At 33.6% G+C, this 26,036-nt stretch overlaps 1 protein-coding gene across 4 annotated transcripts in view; it reads right to left on the minus strand.

The window, feature by feature from the left end:
• MKLN1 (muskelin 1) overlaps nt 1–26,036 on the minus strand; it is a 320,256-nt gene that overhangs the window by 39,401 nt on the left and 254,819 nt on the right. For all 4 annotated transcript variants that reach the window (XM_064487354.1, XM_010975669.3, XM_031455374.2 and 1 more), the window contains 3 exons: nt 24,070–24,282; nt 17,408–17,629; nt 14,452–14,581 (listed from right to left, as the gene is read on the minus strand). In XM_064487354.1, coding sequence (XP_064343424.1) covers nt 14,452–14,581; nt 17,408–17,629; nt 24,070–24,282 — 565 coding nt within the window. The remainder of the gene's footprint in view (nt 1–14,451; nt 14,582–17,407; nt 17,630–24,069; nt 24,283–26,036) is intronic.

Here is a 26,036-nt window from a genome sequence, read left to right on the forward strand (position 1 = left end):
GGCGAGGTGAAACAATGTAGAAGAAAAAAAAAAGAAAGAAAGAAAGAAAATTTCCCTGAACAGAAAAATAAGTAGGTATCCTGTTTGAAAGCGCCTTGGGCGCTAAGCATGGTTGTTGTTGTTGTTTTTAAGATTACATTTCTCTCTCTCTCTCTCTCTCTCTCTCTCTCTCTCTCTCTCTCTCTCTCTCTCTCTCAATACAGCTCCTAGTGAAACTTCAAAACATCAGGAATAAAAAAAAATTCTAAAAGCTTCTAGAGAGGGAAAAAGCAGGTTATTATCTACAGAGGAGTAAGTATCAAACCAACATTAGGCCTTTTATCAGTAACAAAGAATGCTAGAATACAATGGAGTAACAACTTCAAACTTCCTTGGAATATAAAAAGATATGGAACTAAAATTCTATTTCCAGTTAAACTAGCAATCTCAACAATGAGGGCAAAATAAAGGAATCTCTGGATTAGCAGAAATAATAAATAACATCAGTGACTGCATCTGAAAAAGTTCTTCGAGGAGCTATTCCAACAAAACAAGGAAGAGCCCTCAGGTTGATGGTGAAGTCTAGGAACAAAGGATCAATTTATCACTTCCATTTACTATCACCCTTCTATGCAAGGGTTTCTTAGCTTTAAACCCTTTGGCGGAAGTGAAAGGCAGTTTCCCTGGACTCGGAGGGGAGGGGAGGAAGAAATGAATTATTGAGAGTAGATGGTCAGTCCACATCTATTTTCATCAATTCTTAACTCCACTGGGGTTTCTGCACTGCCATAATGTTGTTCTTTTGATTCTGGCACTAGTGGTATGGGCTACTACTGCTAGTTTCTACAGTGAAGGAGCAAGAATTAACTCAAGGAGAGATAGCTTGTGTCTCATTTAAAGAGTTCCTGTAGGCCAGGGATGATTTCAGGGAAAGGAATCAGCAACCTGTGTTAAGTTTGCCACTTTGACAGAAAAACTTTTCATTTCATAGCATTTTACATTGTTTGAACTCTGCTTTATTGATTATGCACATTGCATTACTTCTGTAATAATTTCATAAAAATAAAAAATGGCTGAACAAAAATGGCATTATCAAAAACTGAAAAGGCTTAAAGGTCAAAACCAAGAAAGAAGCTTTCATTCTAACATATCATAACTATTAATACAGTCTTATGTATTAAATATCTTTCTAAGAAGAAAACAAGGCTATCTTTCAATTTAATAACCTCTAATGGGTAGTAGCTGTGGTGGGGGAAAGAATAAAAGATTTGCAACATATAATATTTTAACAGGCTTTAGAGTCAACTGCCAAAAAGCTTGACTGAATGCCAGGAGTCTTCACCAGGTTTTATAAAAACTGACTCACAAAGAAAAGTTAATCAAACAGATCAATAAACAAGATCATGTTAATCATAAACACAGTTTTAAAGGACACCTACTTGAGAAAACAGAGAATAAGAATTGTACAATAAACAACTATTACTGTCAACCTGTTATTTTTACAGTTTTTCCGGGAAACTACAATGGTAATTGTTCAACTCTCCTGTTTTTTTCTTTAGCATCTTTAATACATGAAATAGGACAGCTAAAAGGGAAATCAAGTGAAATATTTTATCTGACAGTCTGAATCACATTTTTTTTCTCTTTCTTTGATTTACATAAAAGGAGATTACCAAAATGTGTAACATAAGGGAACCCTATTGGGAGAATAAAAAGCTAACAAAAATATTTTTGAAATCATTTCAATTCCTGAGGAAGATACCTTTTTACCTTTTTGTACTGATTCATGAACTAATTTTTGCTTCATGACCCAATGCACACACATATCCTTTATTAATTACTTAAGACACAGAAAACAATTTTCAGAACTGCCACAGACCCTGTTTGGGGGAAGCATCCTAGGAACTTGTTTGGAAAACCCAGGAATTTTTGAAGAAAGCACTAACCATTCTGTCTCTGGACTGCTGTTCTAATCCCCAGATCCTGTACTTGAGCTGCAACATTTCCTGCCTCCAGCCAGCGCTGCTTGCTTCAGACTGGCCCCCACAATCCCAACTGGCAAGAGCCAATTCCTTAATATCCTGTTACTACTGTTTGTCCTGAACTCAGTGGTCTTTGTTTACTGACAGACTCCTTGGTTTGTCTCCAGCCTGAAGTCAAGTGGAGATTTTGTCAGCAACCAAGGACCACCCTGAATGGGCTTCTCCTCAAATTGCAGGGCTTGTCCCTATACTTGTTTACATATAGATATACACAACGCACCCCCCCGATTTTTTTTTCTGATTGTTGAATATATTGTGCAGTGTTTAATACACTGAACCCTTAAAAGCTGTCCATTTATCTTAATTTCAAAAATTTGAACTTCAGGCCAGCATATACTTGAGCTAAGTATTTGGTGAAATTTAAATGTGAATAAATAGCATAACTCCCCCCAACAACAATGCCACAGAAATAAAAAATTTAATAAAAAGTTTTCCACAAATACTCTATTTGTTGGGATACTTTTCAGCTTCAAGTAACAGAAAACCTGAATAATGATAGATTAAGCAGCTCATATAACAAATTTTTGCAGGTAGACACCTACAGGATAGCTCAGCAATTCAACCAAATCATGGTGCTAGATTAATGACCCTACAATTCTCCTGGCCTTCCACTTATCTCTGAAAGTTGCTAGTACCAGCTCTAAGGATCACATCCTTTTACAGGGCATTCAAACCAGGGAAAGAAATAACTCTTTCAGCATCTGTTTTCTTAGGGAAGATACTTTCCCCAAATGTCTTCCAGGAGACTTTCCTTATATCTCATTGGCCATAACTGTGTCACATGGGAGGCAGGGAAAGTGAAGTAATCTGGCAAAGGATAACAATGACTGTTTACTGTTTTAGGCTAATCACAATTCAACCCCTGGGCAACTTGGCATTAAACAAAATCATGACTTGGTTAATAAGAAAGGGCTGATGATTACAGGGTAGCAACCAACAATGTCTGCCACATTCTTAAATTCTAAATATGGAAAATGAGAACGTCTATTATGTATTTTTACTGAAGTATAGTTGATTTACAACATTGTATTAGTTTCAGGTGTACAGCATGATTTGTGTTTTTTTGCAGATTATATTCCATCATAGGTCATTATATGACATTAGGTACAATACCCTGTGCTCTACAGTAAATTCTTGTTGCTTATCTATTATATATGTACGGTAGTTTGTATCTATTACTCCTATATTCCTGATTTATCCTTCCCCATTTCCCTATGCCTTTAAGTAACCATAAGTTTGTTTTCTACATTTGAGTCTGTTTCTGTTTTGAATATAGATTTGTATTATTTTTTAGATTTCACATACAAGCGACATCATATGATGTTTGTCTTTCCCTGTGTGACTTATTTCAGTACGCATTATATTCCCTAGGTCCATTCATGTCACTGCAAATGGTAATATTTCATTCTCTTTTTATGGCTGAGTAGTAAGTAATATTCCTTTGTGTATTGTACACACATTGTATGTATGTGTGTATACACACACACACACACACAGACACCTGCCATATCTTCTTAAGCCAATTATCTGTTGATGAGCACTTGGGTTGCTTCTATGTCTTGGCTATTGTAAATAGTGCTGCTATGAACATTGGGGTGCATGTATCTTTTTGAATTGAAGCTTTGTTTTTTCCAGACATATACCCAGGAGTGGAAATGCTGGACCATATGATAGTTCTGTTTTTAGTTTTTTAAGGAACCTCCATACTAGCTTACATGGATGGGTGGCTGCACCAATCTACATTCCCACCAACAGTATACGAGGGTTCTCTTTTCTCTAAATCCTCTCCAACATTTGTTATTTGTAGACTTTTTGATGATAGCCATTCTGACAGGTGTGAAGTGATATCTCATTGTGATTTACATTTCTCTAATAATTAGCAATGTTGAGCATCTTTTCATGTGCTTGTTAGCCATCTGAAATCTTCTTTGGAAAAATGTCTATTTAGGTCTACTCATTTTTTAATTGGTTTTATTATTTTTTTGATATTGAGTTGTATGAGTTGTTTGTATATTTTGAATATCAATCCCTTGTCAGTTGCATCATTTGTAAATATTTTTTCCCATTCTGTAGGTTGTCTTTTTGTTTTGTTGATGGTTTCCTTTGTTGTGTAAAAGCTTTTACATTTGATTAGGTCATATTTTTGTTTATTTTTGCTTTTATTTCTTTTGCCTTAATTGACCATAGGTGTGTGAGTTTACTTCTGGGCTCCCTATTCTGTTCCATTTAACTGTGTGTTTGTTTTTCTGAAAATACCATGCTGTTTTGATTAATGCAGCTTTGTAGTACAGACTGAAGTCTAGAAGAGTTGTTCTTCCAGCTTTGTTTTTTTTTCTCAGGATTGCTTTGGCAATTCTGGGTCTTTTGTGGTTCCATATAAATTTTAGAATTATTTTAGAACTTCTATCACTTTAACTGAACCCAGATTTCTACTACTCATTATTTACTTTTTGTAAAATTCCAACTAGGTTTTGACACTCAATAATATAGTATTTATTGATCTATCTCAGTTGTATTAAGTTACAAAGAATTAGTATCACTGAATAGATCAACCATAATTTATTTAACCAGTTACCTACTGGTGGATAATTAAAGTTGTTTCCAGATTTCTGAACTCAAGCAAACAATACTGCAGTAAGTATCCCTGTACAGCTTATTTTTATGCATCTGCACAACTGTGTGAGTAGGATAAATTCCTGGGAAAAAAATGCTTGGTCAAAGAGTATATGTATTTAATACTTTAATAGATATCAACATTCAGTGAATGATCTTTTACTTTATATTTTAAAAATTATGAATGAAGCTGAACATCTATACAGAAGTAAATTTATCAGCTTTTTGAATTGTTTATTTTCTTTGAACTATCTATTCATATTGCTTGTCATTTTTCTACTAAACAATCATTCCTCTTTTAGTGATTTTTAGTCTTTTGTTTATACAGTAGGATATTAACCTTTGTCTTAGTTGCTAGTTTGTCATTTATTATTTAAGTATTTTTCCATAAGTAATTTTTTAATTTGCAAAGAAATCAAACTAAATCTTTTCCTTTATAACTTCTGGGTTTTGCACCATGTTTGGAAAGGTCTTCCAATTCTAAATTATTAAGAACAATTAGACATGTATTTTTATTTCTTAAGTATAAAACCTGAGTCTACTTAGAATTTTTTGTGATATACAGACATCAGAGTCCCAGATTTTACTTTTTGCTTATTGCCAAGTCTTAGGTAACATTTCAGTGTCATTTATCACATAATCTATTTTGCTTCTCTGATTGGAAGTGCCACTTTACCATATACTAAATTCTCACATGTACTTGGGGATATTCTACACTATCTGTTCTATTCCATCCCTTTAATCTGTACAGAACTGCAGCTTTATAAATATCTGGTAGTATTAATATTATTTCATTACCTTTCATTTTCAAAACAGCCTTTAGTGTTCTTGAATGCTTGTTTTTACAGGTGAACTTTTAATTTACATTTACTATCAAATGACCTAAATTTTATATTAAAAATATGAAATACTTTTATAAGTTTTTAACCAGCAAAAACACTCCTCCAAAGGTAAAAGGGGGAAGTTATAGAAAGTTACTATTACCAGTAATGTTGAGAAGAAAAAGAAGTACATAATCCAATTTTATCTGAATAATAGTATACCAAATATAAAATGCTAAATAGAAAGCAATGAATCCTAGTTACATTGAAAATAAGCAGTACCATTTCCTAGCTCAGTAGCTAATCTATTTTAATGACAGGAAATCATTAGCTTCAGAATGTTCTCTATACTGCTGAATTGGCCTTATTTAGTTAATTGGTAAAAGTCTAAAAGGGTCAAAAACATAAGGACTCATCACACACACATACATACTTGATTAAAAAAACAAACAGTATCAGTAAGCACAATAAGCACATTCCCAGGGTTGAAATGAAAATCAGTAAGATTTTGCTTTTAAGATTTTCATGAAATTATGTTTACAGACGCACCAGATCTTGCAGACATAACTAATACGGCTCATATTTATTATTTTCACAGCCTGATAAAAGCAGAAAGGAATGAAATTTAACCGTCAAAATTCTGGAGCTAGATGAAGCCTTAAAATCATCTGGTCAAATTAAATAACATTCATTAGTTCAAAGATCAACTGGTCAAATCCCCTCATTTTCAGGTGGATAGTCAAGTCCAGAGAAGTTATATAATTCTGGCAAAGTTACAGAAGGATAAGTGGCAGACCCTGATGAACAGAGCTGTTGATTCTGAATTCACTATTCTTTCAATTATACCAATCTGCCACTATGGTTAGAACAGAAGGGAATAAACAGTGGCAGATGTGGGAAAATACAGTTGATAGAATTTAAGGAACAAAACAAGTATACACACTTCTACTACAGAAGAGGGATTAGGTTGTGAGAGCTCTGTGTCATCAAGGCCCAACTTCGTACCTGGCAAATGGTGAAGACACAATATGTGTTTGTTACCTTGAATAATACAGATATGAGAAAGTAATTCCATTATAATAGACTGAATTTCTATGGTAAACTGTAAGTTCTGCTGGTGTGACAGGACTTCTAAACATAATTTTCAATTAGTGTTAAATTCAGAGTTTACATATGGGGAGTCTGCTAAGCTCCTTGTGTTCACAGACTTACTTCCAAAAGTTACTCAGAAAAAACCCCCAAATTTTAGATGTGCTGAATTTGGATGTAATTATGCATGTGTTAGACACAATACTAATAAATCCCTTCTTCCTCAACAGCTGCCAATTCACTGATTTAAATTATAATTTCCTTCTGAGGGAGACATAAAACTGTTATACTGTAGTTAAGAAATAAGAACTAATGTTTCTTTAGATCTTAAAATGTTAAATCTGAGTAATTTATTTAAGTAACTATAAATAGTAACCATTTAAGATTTTATAGTATCTGACACAATAAAAATTTACAAGAAGCAGCAATTTTACAATTAGATATACCATCTCTAATTAGTGATCTCACTAGTTCACACAAATTTCTTCTATGATTTCAAACAATCCAATTTGAAACTCACATAAAAGCAGTTTTAATCAAATAACCCACATTACTGAATCACAGATAAACATAGTAATTATATATTAAGTCCATCTTCAATTACAGTAATTAACTATAATAAAACAGCTTTTGAAGAACAGTTAATAAATAGAATGTTTAAATGAGCTACAGAGCATCCATGTAATGTAATAAAATTGGTGCTTTCTAAGAATATTTAATAATTTAGAAATTTAAATAGTACTGTTTTGTCCTTCAAAGGATTTTTAATGGCTTACAAAATAATTAACAATCTAGTAAGATAAAATTTAAATGGACTTTAAAAAAATCAAGTAAAAGTAATTCTACAGGAGGATAATACATATACCATAGTTCCAACATGAGGTTTTCTGATTGGACTAACTTAATCCAGTGGGGAAATTTTTAGGAGATCTAGGATACTGAAAAGACTGAATGCTCTTTAAGAAATCCTAAATAAAGTCTGAGCTTTTACAGGTTTTGAAAAGCAAAGTCAAGATTATACTGCCAGGTGAATACCTAGAATTGTGTTAACAATTAAAGATAGAACCATATGCTCTAATTCCTAACCTGGGTTTGAGGAATTAAAGAATTTCAGGAGACAATGATCTATAAGCCAAGATCTGAACGATGAGCCCAAGTACACTACATTTTGGAGGTGGGAGGAAAGAGTGATTCACGTAGGGAGAAGAATATGGGCAAAACTCCAAAGGCAAGAAAAAGTATACTATCAATGAAGAGTTAATACTTGGTGGTCATGAAACAAAGAATTGGTGGATACCAAGAATGGAGAACTAACGATGCTGAAGCATATCATAAAGGAATCTGTGAGTCAGGATGAATTTTAGATTTAATTGTGAGGGCAAAGAGAAACAGTAAAAAGATTTTAAGCAAGGAAGAAAAATCAGGGTTTAAAAAAGATTTTTTTAAAGATATTTTCTTATCTTATTAGTACTAATTAAAAGATAAGGTTGTCAATCTACTACTTTTTCCTCCCTATGTGCAACTATAAGCTTCATGAAGATAGAGCCCTTATTCACAGTTGTATCTCTAGTCCTTAGATCATTTTCTAGCACCTAGTAGTTACCAATAAAAAATCTTTTGAATAAATGTTAAAGTGTACGGTTCTGCACTTAACTGGTAACACAGAACAGCTGCATTCTGCTTGAAGTGTGAAGAATGGGTTGGGGGAGGGATGGGATACCCAGGAAGAAGACTAGAAACAAGGCCAAACAGGTGTTGACAGCCCAAACTAGTGAAGTAGCAATGGGAAGAGAGAAAAGACGGAGGTAAAACTGACTTGATTTGATTACTGAATAGATCAGTGAACCTGTAGGTAGTATTGACATACTCTTGTGAAAACTGAGGTATCCGACAATACCAGCCCAGAGAGTCAATCCATTTCTACTCCTAGAGTAGCCATGAGTAGGAATACTATTTTCCTTAAAGTATAATTTGGATCACTTAAACACGTGCAAACTAAAGCTGAAGACATTAGGTAACTTGCCCAGGGAACTAAGGTTAGGGTCTGAAGAACCAGAACAGTGGGTCTCAATCCTCACCACTTATCAGAAACCCCTGGGGTAGGGGCAGGGGCTGGGCAAGGAAGATAGACAGAAAGTGAAAAGGGGACTTAAGGAGGGGAGTACAAAAGAAAAAAAGGGGGGGATGGGAAAGAAGAGAGAGAAATGAGGAGCAGGAGGAAGTGACAGAAGTGAAGGAGGGAGTGAGGGAGATGGAAAAAAATAAGAAAAATAGAAAAATGAAAGTATTTCAGCTTCACTCTAATATGCCAATAGAGCTACTGAGAATTTCACAATTTCAAGTAATAACAGCAACAGTTTTAGGCAAGAAAAATTTCCAAGTAGTTCTAACCAGATTCTCAACTCTGGCATAAAAAATCCTCAGTTGAAGCACCTGATGCACATACAGCCTTTGGACAATGCAACTTACAGGCATATAGTCAAAATTAACCACTTGGAAAATGCACATTTAGACAAAACTTTAATCAGATTACGACCCTGGCATTAAATCTTTCAATAACTTCCTATTTAGGGAAGAAAAATCCAAATTTCCTCCATTTGTACAAGGCACTGAATGAATAATCAGATTCTCAACTATTTCTCTAACCTCATTTCACACCAACTTTCCCCATCCTCAGTCTGCACCAGTCCCTTCTGTTTCTGGAACACACTAGATTCTTTCCTGCTTTGAAATCTTTGTACATGTCTTTCTCTCAGTTCTCCACATGGTTCTTTCCTAACTCTTTACTTCTCATCTTGAAGTTTACCTCCTCAGAGCCAGTTTCCCAACCTACTCTATCTAAACGGGACCTCCTATGTTACTCATTTTTTTTCTTCACAGTACTTAGGAGACAACTGTAGGTCTCTCTTCATTAGAATGAGTCCTCTCGGAGCAGGAATCTTATCCCCTAGGCCCACAGCTATAGACCTAAACTTAATTGGCATACAGAAGGCACTGAAATATGTTGGGAGAAAGGAAGGGAGAAGGTCAAATTTAGATAGTAGTAGCTGATCAATAAATTATCAATGAACTTATTTGTGCTGTGGGATAATTCACCATAAATCAATTAAAAATTAAAGAACCCATAGTAAAATTACTGATTCTAATTTTATAAAAGTTGATTATAGCAGTGATTAAGGAATGAATTCAGTTGTCTTTTCTACTAATACCTCTAGTCCTTGGTAATAAAACCATAATGATAAAAAGAAAAACCACAATTTTGTGTAAGTTAAAAAACAGCAGAATATAAAATTATGCTAAATTTTAGAAAATAAGTAATTTTAAAAAGATTAGAAGGAAATATATATATCAAAATGTTAAATAGATTATATTTGGATGGTTTGATATATATTCTTTTTTGCATGTTTCTATATTTTCCAAATTCTCTACAATGAGCATATTACTACTACCATAATCAAAACAAAACTGAACAAAAAAAACAATTATTATACTTTGCTGGCTCTAAAGCTAGTCATAACCATGAATGAAACATTATACTGACCAATTTTACAAATTACTAAATCATAATAACTCATTTTTTAAAACTTTCAAGTGATAGTCATTAAAGTTATTACTATCATGAATTTTTTGCTAAATCTTTACCACCATCACTCTGCCACTTTTTCCTTTTAATCTTGGGAAGTAGTATGGTGGGAAAAAATGCCTTCTTTGCACTAAAACTTCTAAATTCCAGCTCTGTCATTATCTAGTTGTGTATTACTGAATATAATACTTCACTGAGTTCAATTTTTCTAGGTAATAATACCACCAACCAGAGCTATTTATAAAGCTCCATGCTTAATGACTGGCATATAGTAGGGTCCAAATAAAGAGTAGCTACTATAATCCAACTGAGTGTCACCTACTAGCCAGATTATAAACACGTTGAGAGACCACGATCATCTGGTTCCACTGTATCCCTAGTCTAGCACTGAGCCAGCATGTAGTAGTTCTCAACACATACTTGTCAAACCAATTACTATCTTCACTAACTTTTCCAGGCAGAGCTGTGTTAGGATTGTAGGGAATTATTACTGCCCTCTTCCTAGTTATTTTAATGGGAAATTAGACTAAATCTTAAAAGCTAGAGGAAGCCACAGATTAAATCATATGGCAGTAGAAAATAAATGAGTAAACAAATAAGATAGACAACTTTAGATAGGATAAGTAATGTTATTAGTCATTTCTTATGATATTCCCTTCCATATTTTTACATAATGTGCTTAAGCTGCTACTTCTTGCTATAGTAGATGAAGAATTTTACTACATTGACACTATCCTCCCACTAAATTTTAACCCAGTTTTTAGTTAAATTGATTGTAGTTTTTGTATTATGATTAGGGAAATACTGCTTACTGTAGAGCCAAGAAAAATACTATGATGATGTCTCCTTTCCTAAAAAATTTTTTTTCCTATTATGTTCCTATCCTTAATCTTTTACAACAGACGTTATTTACTAATCAACATTTTTATTCCAAATGTTCAAATATAACTATTGCAGGATCCTCTTTTTCTCAGCATGTTTTCTTTCTAACTGCTTTTACTCCCTTTTGTCAGCATATATGATGTACTAATTTCCTAAAATAGAGTCCTTAAAAGATCTATCATTTTTTAAATCTTCTGTGGCACATACTGTTGAATGCATGATCCAACAGCCATTTCCAAGCCACTTCCCCTGTGTACTAGATAAATGCTGGAAAAGCTAAATGCTTGCTTTTCTCAGACTCTCTTGAAGCCAGGTTTCATAGTCCTACTCAATGAAATATAAGTAGGGAGCTTTCTGGGTACATTTTATTCTCCTTCTTTTCTTCCTATCTGGAATGAAGGCATAGAGTTTCAGATGCTCCAGCCAACTTGCCACCATGAGGCTACAACCAGTTAAAAATAGAAAAACAAAAATTAAAAAGAACCTGAGGGCCTTCATGATATTTGAGTCACTACATCAGTCCCAGATTATCTACATCTGGATTTCTCGTGCTGTGAGAGAAAGTTTCCCTATTTGTTTAAGTCATTCTTCTCTGGGTTTTCTATTACTTGCAGACAAACACATACCATTGATAAACACAATACATTCTGAAAATAGAATTGTTTCCCTCTTGTTTCCTTGATGTTTTGGTTAGGAATAAATTTCAGGTTGATGATAATTTTCCCTCAGAATTTTTAAGACCTTGATTCCCTTTATAGTTTTCAAAGTTGCTTAGAATTTCTGTATCATTCTAAGACCTGTCACTTTGAATGTGACCTCATTTTACACTGGCAATTTTAAAAAATATTCCTTTTATGCCCGATAGGTGAAATTCCACAATGAACAATGATGTGCCTTCAGATTGAGAGGGTTTTTGTTTTTTTCTAAATTCAATGTATGGATTACCAAAGAGAGTCATTTACAATGTGAAGACCAATACTTCTCAGTTTGGGACTTTTCTGTTAATTCTTTGTTTTATAATCTAGTGTTCTCCGTTTTCCTTGTTCTCTATAGCTGGAGAAACTCTTATTGGTTCAGCATGGGATCTCCTGAGCTGATTTTCTAAGATCCTTATTTTCTCCACTTTCCCATCTCTCTTTGTCTACTTTTCAGGAGGTGTCTTATAACTCTTCTACTTTTTATTCTAACAAAATTTATTTTCCAAAAACTTTCTTAGTCTCTTATCTCTTACTACATCCTATTATTGTTTTATGTATGCAGTATCCTTTTCTATAACAAAAGTGATCTTGATCATTATTTTCATTTACTTGCATTCAGTGCACTAATCCAGATTTCTGTCTTCAAGGTTTTTTTTTTTGTTGTTTTTTTTTTTTTGGTCTCTCTCTTTCACGGTGAAGGTCCTAATACAGAAGAACTGATAGTTCACTAAGAGTGAAGAAATAAAATTTAATTTAAAACCCTATGTGTACAGTGGGTACCACTGTTGGGGGATTGGGCCATGAAAGTAGCCACTGTATTGGGGACTAGGCAGTAAGATTAGACATTTTACTTTCGTGGGGGATATTCCCAAACAACAGTATCTGGAAATCTTTTCTCTGGGGCCACACATTTCCACCAGAGAATGTGATTCTAACCTTTTGCCAGGAGACATATGCCTAACGTCATGGGAGCAGGGAAATGGTTAGAAGTTCCACTATTCAGTATATAGACTTAATTCTCCTGTTTTCTACCCTGTTCCCTCTGCCTCTACAGAGCCTCTATCATTTCACTTCCCCCAGAAAATAAAGCTCTGGCCTCTGCCTAGTAGGAAGTATGAGAGAAGGAACCTGAGGGTCAAACTACTTCACATGTACTTTTTTTTACTGTGGTGCTATCTTTTGTTTAAAAAGAAAAAACCTCCTAAATATAAACAACAATTAAAAAACATATATATGATCATTCAAAAGTCCACAAATGACAAATGCTGGAGAGGCTGTGAAGAAAAGGGAACCCTCCTACACTGCTGGTGGGAATGCAGTTTGGTGCAGCCACTGTGGAAAACAGGATGGAGATTCCTCAAAAGACTAGGAATAGACTTACCATATGACCCAGGAATCCCGCTCCTGGGCATATATCCAGAAGGAACCCTACTTCAAAAAGACACCTGCACCCCAATGTTCATAGCAGCACTATTTACAATAGCCAAGACATGGAAACAGCCTAAATGTCCAACAACAGATGACTGGATAAAGAAGATGTGGTATATTTATACAATGGAATACTATTCAGCCATAAAAACTGACAACATAATGCCATTTGCAGCAACATGGGTGTTCCTGGAGAATGTCATTCTAAGTGAAGCAAGCCAGAAAGAGAAAGAAAAATAACATATGAGATCGCTCATATGTGGAATCTTATAAAAAAGAACATAAATACAAAACAGAAACAGACTTATAGACATAGAATACAAACTTGTGGTTGCCAAAGGGGGGAGGTGGTGGGAAGGGATAGACTGGGAGTTCAAAATTTGTAGATATTGACAGGCATACATAGAATAGATAAACAAGATTATACTGCATAGCACAGGGAAATATATACAAGATCTTGTGGTAGCTCACAGAGAAAAAAAATGTCACAATGAATATATGTATGTTCATGTATAACTGAAAAATTGTGCTCTACACTGGAATTTGACACAAAATTATAAAATGACTATAACTCAATAAAAAAAAGTTTTAAAGAACATACATATGTGTATGCATACTTTTTTTTTTTTTTACATTATAGCTAAAAGGAAAAGCAAGCTGATCTGATTTCTGACTTTACTGCTCAAATTAGGTATTTTAAAACACTGGGCCTTAAAACAAATACCATTCTTCTGTGTATACTAATCACAGGCAAAGAGACTACTATATAGAGTAACTATGTAAATTATCACCCAAAATAAGACATTTTTGAGAGTGAGTGGGGCACTATTAATAATTATGGCAGGGCAATATGCATAAACTGGGATTATCTCAGACAAACTAGTCACCATATCATCAGGAGAATAACTTCTTGGATGCTGAGCTTGTAAACTCAAAGACATACTCTACTACACATGCCTAATATATATGTCACTATAGTGAAAACAGAAAGTGGAAAGGATCAGCAAATACAAGGTCATATAGTTTTTAAGATATTCATTTTTACAACCACCGCCAACAAGCACACATGTAAATAATTCCTTCTGAAATTCACATACTACTTTTCTCCTCAAAGAAATAATAATAATTCATATAGTATCTTTAAGTGGATAGAACTCAAAAATTTAGCTGGTAGAGTTTTCTCTCTCTTACTCAGAATTACTTCAATTAAACAAATGGGAAAAGGAAGTAGAACGGTTAGAAAGAAAAGAAAATGGACTATAGTCTTCTACCTAAAGTAAATAAGACATGTTAGAAGAATCACTAAATGCCTTTACCCATTCCAGAGTCTTTCTTGGTACCATCTGATATTATGTCTACATGATCAGAGTCCACATCATAACTAAAGAAATCATTCAAATAGGTCTTCGATCGCTGGCCACCAAACACGTATAAGCAACGATTTTTCTGAAAAACAAGATAAAAAGGGCAAGGAAGAAAAAAAGTAGTCATTTCCATGAATAATTCAGAATGATCATTTTAAAACTTAAATCTCTACAAAAGTAATTTTGAGAGATTTCATGCAGTGGAGTACTAAACTGGTGTAACGAGGAATGAGGAACCTCTACATACTGCAAGAGGTAATTGCAAGGATATCCTATTGAAACAGGAAAAAGCAAGGCATAGAATAATTGTTGCCTTTATGTAAGAAAGGAGAAAAAGAAAGATGTGTTGTGTTTGTTTCTTTCTTTAAAAAGAAACAAAGGAAATTAGTAAAAGACAGTTACCTACATGGGAAGGAACAGAGCAGGAAGCCAGGGATAAAAACAAGATCTCTCTGAATGTATACTCACTTACGGTTCTGCCTTTAGATCTATGTGTATGTTTTTATTTAATTAGAAAACAAAATTAACTCAAAAGAAAAAAAAATGTCTGAAATTTGAAAAAAAAGTAAAACAAATAAACCTATCTGTATACCAAGACATGAGCACACAGAAAGACATGATCACACAGAGAGGTGGTATTTTTATTAATTTTAATTCTTGTTTTTTGTCTACCCATCCTTAGCAGGCTATATCCTAAACAAAACAATAATCAGAAAGCAATCTTAAACAGCATTCAGTGATTTTTTTTTTTTTTTTTGGTTTGGTTTGCTATTCTGAAACTATTACAGGAAGTCAGAGCAAGTAGTATCATATCGTCATTAGGAAGCAGGATTTTAATCTTAAAAGATACATGAAAACAAAATCAAAGGTATTAAATTTCAGGGGATAAAAAAGAAAAATGATAGCACTGAGATTAAAGACATCAAATAATATAAAACAGATAAACAAATTTATACTGTATAGCACAGGGAACTATATTCAACATCTTGTGGTAACTTATGGCAAAAAAGAATATGAAAATGAATCTATGTATACTCATGTATGACTGAAGCATTGTGCTGTACACCAGAAATTGACACAACACTGTAAACTAACTATACTTCAATAAAAAAATATATATACTTAAAAAAATCAAATATATAAAAAACCATGAGTTCATAGTAATACTTAAAAAAAAAAACTAACTGGTAAACTTTGAAGCCTAAACCTATTAGTATGAAAAGGTGATAGAGGAAAAGAATCAAACATTTATATTATTATCCCATATGCTTTACGTATTAGGATAGCTAATTAGTTAACAAATTAATTAGTTATAGTCCCTACTGAAATCTAAGCTATGACTCTCAGAGGCTGTTAAAGCCATTAGGTTAAAAGTTGACAGGAAAGTTTATAACTGATCAGTCAGGCTGATAACACTTAAACCCACTGGAACAATTTTAACATGACAACCATATATTAAATGCCTCTTGCTATTTTGCAGTCAGAACATCTGTAAAGTATTCTTACATCTCCTCTTTGGCCCTCCCAAAAAAGGAGAGTAAATCCAAAATCAAGCCTCTGGATGTAAGTATCAGCTCACAGGAAATATAGAGGACAGAGGATCATGTTAAATGACACTACGAGTATAAAATCAGCCGAACTGAGAATAAAGGAAATCCTAGAGCACACATGATTAACTGTCTTTAACAAATAAGTGCTACAGGGAACTACAGTTAATATCCTGTAATAACCTTTAATGGAAAAGAATATGAAAACGAATATATGTATATGCATGACTGGGACATTATATAGTACACCAGAAACTGACATATTGTAACTGATTGTACTTCAATTAAAAAAAAAAAACCCAAAACAAATCAGTGCTATACAGAGATCAAAAAATAGGAGAGGGGAGTACTGTTATGGATTAAAAGAAATTTAAGAGTAGTAACAACCAAATGCAATACACAGACCTTTTCTGGATTCTGGCTTGTATAAACCAACTATAAAAAGATATTTTTCAGTATTTCAAGAGACAAATGAATGCAGCATAAAATGAAAACAAACTGCTTTATTTTGGGTATCATAATGGTACTGTAATTATGTTTTTAAAAAGTCCTTACCTTTTAGTGATACACTATGGTATTTACAAGTGTAATGATATAATGTCTGGAATTTGCTTCAAAATACCCCAACACAATAAAATTAAAGAATAAACTTAAAAATCAAAGAAACATTAAAAAAGGAAATAAGATATAAATTGGTTAGAGACATGAAAAACGAATAGTGGAATAATGGTAACTGTTGAAACTGATAAATATGTATGTAGGAACTTATTATACTTTTCTTTCTACTTTGGCATATGTTAAAAATTATCCACAATAGATTTTTAAAGTTATGTTCACAGCAAGAAGCCCAAGTTTTCACTAAAACATTTGAGAAGGTTAAAGAAATATCTGTATGTTGGTTTTTGCTGATAAATTTTAATTCTAGTTCTATAAAGTCAATTCTTAATTCTCTGCACTTAATGGAGAGTACTAGAGGGGAAAATAAAAACAGATAAGAAAATTGATCTTACAGGTACTAAGAGAAAACAGTAAGTAGAAAGGTATAAGAAAGAGAAATAGCTACAATATCTATATAAACAGTGAAGTTAGTCATGAAAGTGCCTAGATTAGTATTAAGGTGATAACTACTTAAAAATTACTAGGTTGATAGGAAGAATCTTATAATTAGCAAACAGTTCACTGCTAAAGGTAGTTTTTATTGTTGTCTATCATTGCCAACACTAATCATTAATCTCTAACAAAAAATTCTGATCTTACTGAAGAATTGGATTTCACCACTTCTTTTCCTAGTGAGAGATCCATGACAAAATAACATAATGTACAATATTCAATGTACAATATTCAATGTACAATATTCTTACTGAGTGGAATAGCATGCAGTGTCCTATCCGAGACTGGATGTCCTCAGGCCCAGCATTACAGGAGTCTTCTCGAAGAAGTTTCCAGGTTTGGCACTGACAGTTGAAAGCAAATAACCCACTGAATTGTGGTTCACTGGCTCTGCTGTCGTCTACGCTGCCATTACAGGTTAAAATTCTACCACCAAAGGTGTAGATCATATGTTTTTCGGAGTCCATACACATCTATTAGAACAAGGCAACAGATTGAATAGTTTTAGATTGTTCCTATCATATGTGCTAAAATGAAACCAGTATGTGCATTTTTAGATTCTCAAAAAAAACTGACCATTTGTCTTAATAACACTAAACACCACCCCTGATTATGCACTCATATGTACTTATTAAAATACTGTTCACCACCTGTCAGAGATTCAGGATAGATATCTAAGGTTTCCATTTTTCCTAGTGAGAATAAAATACGTTAGGTTAAGGAGCTTTATGCTTTGTTTAAGCTGCATAACTCTAACCAAATCAACCAATAATACATTAGGTGCTGATTTATACCTTAGAGCGAATACTGATCATACTCTATGAGTAAACAGTAATCATACCCTCCTTATGAAAAAAAAAATTCTCTTCTTTCCATTCTAGGCAAGCATCCTATTCATCTTGCTACCATCTGATAGGATAGCAATATGTGAAGAAGAGTGATGCAGCTAAATTCATCCCCTTGCATTTATTTTACAAAATTCTTCACATTATGCTGCTACCAAATAGTAAAACAAACACACATTTGCAACAGCCTCACTTATGGAATGACGAAAGTTGCCCCCTTTTAAAATGATACTATAAATTCAGTTTTCTTTGAGGTATGTTATGCAATTCAAGTTCAAAAGCCAACCTTGATTCTTCCATTCTTTCAACTCACGGAGATTATTTTCACAAAAATATCTGAGAAAACAGCCATTTGTCACAAGACAATAAATAAGAATCAAAATCTATTTCAAAGAAAATGTTAAGTCCACTTTGGTAATTAGATGTTGAAACAAGTGTCATTTACATTTAAAGAATAAATCATGTACATAAAACATCTACTATTTTTTGCTAAAGCACAAATACTAGCCATTAAATGTTCCATTCTCTCCTCCCATCAGATTACTTCTTCTATTTATCTATCTTTTGTATTGTTCTTAATAAAAAACTATTTAAGTTATTATAAAGCTTATTTTAAAATTAATATTAAGTATTAAAAAGAAAGGATTCTAGCATCTCCTAATCTTTACCTACCACTAAAAAGTTCCACTCACTTGCCATGTCCCAGGTTTCTGGCAGGCTTCCAAAAATTAAGATGAAAATCTACAATTCCTTAAGGGTGAAATCTTAGGAAATATGATTGAAAAACCGAGTGACAAAGTTTTCATATCCCTGGTACTTGAAAGAAAAATGACTTTACTCTTTAATCTTACATGATTATATCATGAAAAGCAATCCATACATTGCTGAGGGACCCATACAACGTGAGTCTATTTACATTTTCATAAATTCACAGACTCATACTAACTTTGGCCAATATCTGTTATCCACCCCTATGGTTCTACTTCATATGGCTACAAAGGGAGTTTCTCTTTCTGTTGGGGGATATTTAAGTTTAATTTTGATAAGGCTATCCTCATTTATCATCAGGGATGAGGTATAAACATCTTTATCTTGGTAGCTCTTCCCAGCATACCAGACCAAATCAATTCAAAAAAGAAGGAAGATACTGTAGTAGTTTGATGATTCTTCCCTCATTTTAGAACAAACAGGACACAAAACAGAATCAATTTTATTTCTTCACTTTGTTTCTTCCCTGGGTAAGATATGCAGTTTCAATGAGGATCAATTATCAAATGGCAAGTTTTAATCACTCTAGGAAACCTTATGCTGTTCATCAGTTTATGGTTTCCTTTTAATTTTTAATCTCTGAAAAATGCTTCTGGAAATCCAGTAACTTAGCTAGGCTTAGGCTGGGTTCAAAATAATTTTCTCCTCACAAAATTTGAAGGTATGCCTATAAAGCCTTCTGAGCAGTGTTGCCCAACCCACCACCCTCCATCCTGCCAACTTCCAAAAATGCCTCATGCTACTCTGATCCCTGCTTACCTACAAAGATAATTAGTTCTCTCTGTGTGGCTTTCAGGATTTTCTCTTCTTCTTTGGTTCTGAAATTTTCATTAAGAAGTATCTAGGTAAGGATATTCTTTTCATTCATCCTGATCTGCACTTGGTATTTCTTTCATTCTGAAAACTATCTTCAGCTCTGGGAGTTTTCTTCATTTTCACCTGGAGTGATTTTTTGTTTGTTTTTTGGCCTCCATTCTCTTTCTAGAATTCCTATTAAGTAGATATCAGAACTTTAGGTCTTTTCCTCTGTTTCTTAACTCTTCTCTCATAATTTCCAGTCACTAATTTAGCAACCATTTAAGTTGAGTGTTTTAGAGCCACACTGCTTTTTAATCAATTTACTGAGATTTTTATTTTGCTATCAAATCTTTAATTTACAGCTTTTCTACATATTTCCTTTTCAGAGATGCTGAATTGCTCTAAAAATATCACTTAAATTTATCTTAAAAACTTCTTCAGTTCAAACTACTAGCTGTTTTCCTTCATTAATTCTTAATTCCTTGAGTTCAATATCTTATATCTCATAGTATTAACTATCTTCAAATATTTGGATTTTGGGGTTATTGTTTTAGCCTTCTTTGTATCTGAGAATCTCTATTCATCTGCCTCTTGCATATACGATAGTGTGCCTCACGGGGCTGGGTGGGGAGAGATGAGACAGGATGCGGTGAAGGGCTCTGTAGCAGCTCTCTAGCATCCCTTGAGTATGGCTCTATCTTTCCAGCTCCAATGTCCACACTCAACACTTGACCTGTGGACAGTTATCACAGTTCCCTGCTACTCAGTCAAACTGGAAAGTGCCCTGCTATTCTGTCTCCAATTAATCATCTAATGTTTGCCCCAGATATACACTTTGAGACTAAAGTTGTTGCTACCTTATAGGCTGTGGTTGGATCTGATTCTATCTGCTTTCTACCTTACAGGAATTCTCCCAAATATTTTAAGTTCCCTAAGGGCATTAATGTATTCTCCTGTCCTTTCACAGGATGTGGGGCAGGAGGACAGTAAAAGTATATGTTTAGCCTGCCAATGATCCACGCTGACCCAGGGAGAAAGTCATTGAGCTGAGATCTCTAATCCTGTGACTAAAGTTTCTCCTGCCATGTCCTGACTAGCTCGTATCCCATTTTCTAGTAATTTCCTCAAAAAGTGTTTCTATTTGAAGGACAGTTTGGCTAGATATAAAATCCTTGGCTCACACTGTCTTTTCTTTGAATACCTTCTATATGTTACTCTACTGTCTCTTGGCGTTGAAGGCATTCGTATAAAAATCTGATATGAGTCCCATTTTACTTCTGGATCATTTTGTCTAGTTTCCCCCAAAATGGCCTCTTTATCTTTGAAATTCAATGTTACTATTATATATCTTAGAGTTCAATGCCTAGGTCAATTTTCCCTGAATATAGCATGTCATTTTGATATGTGGACTAGTCTTTTTTCAGGAAAGTTTTCTTGAATTTTATTTATAAATATTTGTTCTGCTCCACTGTTTTGGTTTTCTTCTTTAATGTTGCCAGCCAGTGATGTGTATGTTGCCCCTCTTTTGCCTTTCTTCTCTATCTATAATTTTCTGGCTAATCCTTTTATCTTTATATCTGTTTTCTTCATCTGCTTTTCTTATTTCTATGCTATATGACCGTTATCTATTCTTCTTTATGCTCCTTGCAGCTTAGTCTTCATTTTTCAAAATGTTATTATATTTCTCTTCAATTTCTTTCCTGAGATTTACCAGGTCAAGTCTCACCTGTTCCTATTATTTGGCCATCTCATTTGCATTCTTTTTTTTTTTTTGGTGGGGGCAGGTGGGAGGAGGCAATTAGGTTTATTTATCTATTTAATGGAGGTACCTGGGAACTTGTGCATGCCAAGCATGCACTGTACCACTTGAACTATACCCTCCCTCTCATCTGCATTCTTGAATTTATACCTTGTAGTTTTTTTCAGCATTTCAAACTTCATTTAGTCATTTAATTCACGTTAGAATACTTCTTTCATCTGCTGTTGCATGAAAGAAGTTTTTGCTATTTTTTTTCCTTTTATTGTTTTTATTTAGAGTACTTCTCTAAAGATCTGGTGTTTAGTGCTTCTTAGTTTTTCATATTTAAATGAGCTGAATTTCCCTGGACCAGTTAACACAAGGTTCCTATAGAATGATGACATTTATACTCAAGGAGTCCCTCCTCCGTTGCCACTAAACTGAATGGCTTCTTCAAAATACAGTGCTTCTGTGAAGCCATGTCTTCTCTAATTATGAACTTTATCTGGTTTAGGGGGCTTCTATCTTAAGCTTTGAGCATCCCTAGTCCCTTCAAAGGGCATGTAAAAGGAGCCACTGTCTCCATCCATCATGGTGTTTCCCTTAATTTTGGAAGATGGTGCTTTCTGACATCTACACCTATGGGCCTTGTGGGGCACTTTCCACATGTTATTTAACTTACTCCCCTCAGTGGTGCCCTGGGTTCAATTTCTGCTTTACTCATGACACTTCCCACTATAATGTATGTTTGCCAGGCTTTCTCTGCATTCCCAGTTCTCCCCCATTATACTGTTGTGTGCTTCAATACAGGTTCTGGGTATTACAGATGCTTTTGGCTAAATTTACAAGGAATCAGGTGTTGTGGGTTATCTTTGGCTCTTGGTTTTGCTGAATATGTAACTTGTGTTTTTTAAATCTTTTTGTTTGGTTCTCATTGCTCCTGAAAAAAATCACACAAAGCAACAAAATGGAAAGCTTCAGAACTAAGCTGCTACTATGTTCTGAGGAAATCCAGAAGTCCCTGAATTTTAATTTTTTAAATATGTTAAAATTCAAAACGGCAAAGTAACTTTTACATGCCTCTAGCTTTCTCATGTTCTTCTCAAATTTGAACGTAAACTGTCAAATCTTAAAGTGTCACAAACAATTCCAAGTAATTTCTGGAGTAAGTTCCAACTTCTATTTTTACTTGCAGTAAGTGGAATAAAAAATGGAGACTTAAACAGACTGTGTTAATTGTTCAAGGTCACAGAAGTAGTTGTTGGCTGAAATAGTACTGAAAGTCTGGTTTCTTCACCCTTGTGTTCTGTTAATAACATCTAATGAATTGAACACCAAGCATTATTTAACAGAACCTAGGCTCCAAGGAACATTTTATCTTACCAAAGTCAAGAGAAACAAAGGCCACACACAAGAACAACTTATGTGCTGTACTCAGACTACCCCTAAGCTATTCTTTTTTCAATCTATAATAATAAAAACATAAACCTCTTTTGTAAAAGAAATTTGTAACCAGTTGGAAGCAAGAAAATAAACTGCTCCCCTAACAATGTTATCTGGTGATGTTCTGTTTTTAAAAGATCAGAACCATTTTAACTTTTTTGGAGCTATTTTCCACATGAACAACACTGAGGATGTAAGCAGGGAAATGCAAAGCTTTGCAGAGCTCAGTTATGTAGAGCCAGCAGAAGTTCCAAATTCAATCTGCAGAGTACTTCAAAGCCTAATATTTTTGGTTTTCTACCCACTACTTACTTGATAGGCATGTAACTCACTTCTCTTTTCCCTACCTCTCCTATAAAACCCACTTAATATAAAGATGGCAGGAGGTTAGTCTTAAAGCAAAGAATTAACAAAAATTGGTAAAAAAACAATAAAAAAAGACTTCGGTTTTAACCCTAGATATTAGGCACAAGCTGGATTCTGTCATAATTCTAGCACCACCTCCCATTTGTCAAGTACTACATAATGCTTTGTTCATCAATACAGTGTTACAGATTTTTAAAGCTTTTTTCTTCCCTATACTCCAAAAAAACTCTGGACATGGGTTAAGCCAAGCAAAACTGCCTATAAAATTCAAAGTGGTTACTATTTTGTTTGAGATACTGACCTATACTGATACAAAATAAGTATTCAAAGACAAGTAACAATGATAATGACACAAGTGGGATGATGATGACAGCTATATGCATATTACAATCGTTTACAAGACTGCTAATATGTAGTCTCCTTGACTACAACATCATCATGTGACTTTTGTTGTACTTAAACTTCATCTAATATATGCCAAATTCTTATCTGTTTTATAGTGAGTTTGTGATTATATATAAAAGTAAATACATTTCACTTGTACTAGAAGAAAAGCTCTAGATTTCAAATTCTTGAACTCATTATAATTTTAAATCTTCCAGGAATGTAGAATAAAAATTTTTTAAAAGGGCAAGTTGTTATTATGATTTATGAATATCATAAAACAAAATTTGTTTTCCCTAATATATATTGCTCCATCTACTCTCTGAAGTTTTTATAAATTAACAACTGTGTTCTGAGATCTTAGTATTTTATCCTGCACCAAACAAGAGAAAAAAAAACTTAAGAATAACCTTATACCTACTGAAAACAACAATTCTTTTTATTATCTGTCACAGGTATTCACAGTGAAAATCACTAACAGACAACTCAGCATAACATGTAAAATAAACTCTAAGAGTAAGAGTCACTGAGCACTAATTAATTCCACCATATAGTTATCTGTGCACCAAACCTGATGATCAAACACCAATTTCGGTCCTCCATCAGCAGCAGTATCCTCACTGAGTAACATCCATGTGTTTGTGTCAATGTCATAACGATAGAAGTCACTTTTCAAAGATTTGCTGTTCCTCACAGAGGAATCCAAATAACGTCCCAATGTGTAGATTTGCCTTCGTTGAATGTCAATGCACATTTTATGACATGATCTAGCACTAGGACCATTCTGTGGAGAGCAAAAAAAAAAGAGAGAGAGAGAGAGAGAGAAAATGAAAAAAAAATTCAAAGAATAAATAACAGAAACTAAAATTAAGTGCCCTCTTTCGTTGACTTCCACAAAAAGGTTTGCTCAAAAACTTATATCAAGTTTAATACTAGGCTTAAATCTCTAGTGGAAAATAAAATAAGCAGTAGGAGACACAAATGCTTAAATTCTACCAGGAAAGACGAGATGAACTATTCTGTACCTTATGACACTCTGTTTATAACAATATATGGATGCTACTGTATATTCCATTACATTTCAGTCATTTGTGCATAGAGCTTAATTCTTCCTTACATGTCAAGCTACTTAAAGACAGGTTTGGTCTTTCGAAATATTTTTGTATATCTCATCAGAATCTAGCATAAAATAGGCACTCCAGGAATATTTAAAATTTCATAATTGGAAGTAACCTTAAAAAATGTGTAGTTTAATGATCTCCTTTTTAAAATGAGATAATAAGCCCAGACAGGAGAGATATCCCCCTGAAAGCTAGTAAGCTAGTGACAGAAGCAGAGTGAGAGTCCAAGTCTTTCTGTTCTTCATCTACCCTTTACATTATATAAAACTGACTCTCCAGACAGAATAACTCAGCTACATTAAACAAGTAGGAAACAAAATGAAAAACATTATACTATCAACAAAAATTAATTAGTTGAGATCATTTGTATCACAGGAGTGAATAAAAGGTAAAAAAAATTGTAGTATAAGCCAAAAAAAGAGTTCATTAAAAAAAAAAAAAGGAATTCCAATTGGGTAGGACTGGATTAGTTAAAAGGGGGATAAAGAAAGGGAACTAATGTTTGTTAAATATCTCCTAAATTCTGTCTATATTATTACTATGTATGCATGTATGTATTTCAATTACCCTTGGAACAATTCTATAAGGAAATGTAATCACCATTTCACAGAGTCTAAGTAATTCTATAGTCACAAAACTAGGAAGTAAGATAGAGAATAAGAATAAGAATAGAGAGTAAGAGAAGTAAGCCCCAGTGTAATCAGGCCAAAAGCTATGCTCTTTCCACTATCCCAGATTGTTTTCTCCAGAAGGTAAGAGAAACAAAAGCAAAAATACACAAAATACAATGTGTGGGGTTATGACTGAGATGAAGAATTCCTGTTGCAGAAATAACAGAGTTGAAATATAAGGCAGAAATAGGAAGCCTGTGAATGACTGACAGAGGAGAACTAGATGTAATCTTGCAAGAAATACAGAACTATTACAGGTTTCTAGAGTAGAATATCACATAAAAAAGTAGTATTACAGGAGGAGTAATCTAGCATTATTTAGATTAAATGAAGGAATAAAAATATTAGATAGGAAGAACAGTTTGACATTAGTGTTATTAATCCAGATATTAAGTTGCTTTGAATCTGTAATTTAGTATTCATACTATTATCTTAAAAATTATTTTAAAAGATTTTTGTGAAGGAAAATCTTTAGCAGATAGGGTAGAAATTTTATTTAAGGAAGTATTTACTCCATACTTAAATAATCTGAAAAATAAATATGGGGTAATATATATTAAATCTATGCCATATTTCCTAGAGTATGAAATCTGAAATTTTAATAGAATACCAGAACTTCTTGCTTCAGTTTAATTAGCACAAGTGCTATTAAAATGATGAGCAAATTATATCCTAAGAATAAAAAAGGGATAAGAATACAAAGCAAGAGAATAAAGCAGACAAAAGTAGAGAAAGTTAATAAAGTG

Source organism: Camelus dromedarius, chromosome 7 (genome assembly GCF_036321535.1).
Source record: "Camelus dromedarius isolate mCamDro1 chromosome 7, mCamDro1.pat, whole genome shotgun sequence".
NCBI lineage: Eukaryota > Metazoa > Chordata > Mammalia > Artiodactyla > Camelidae > Camelus > Camelus dromedarius.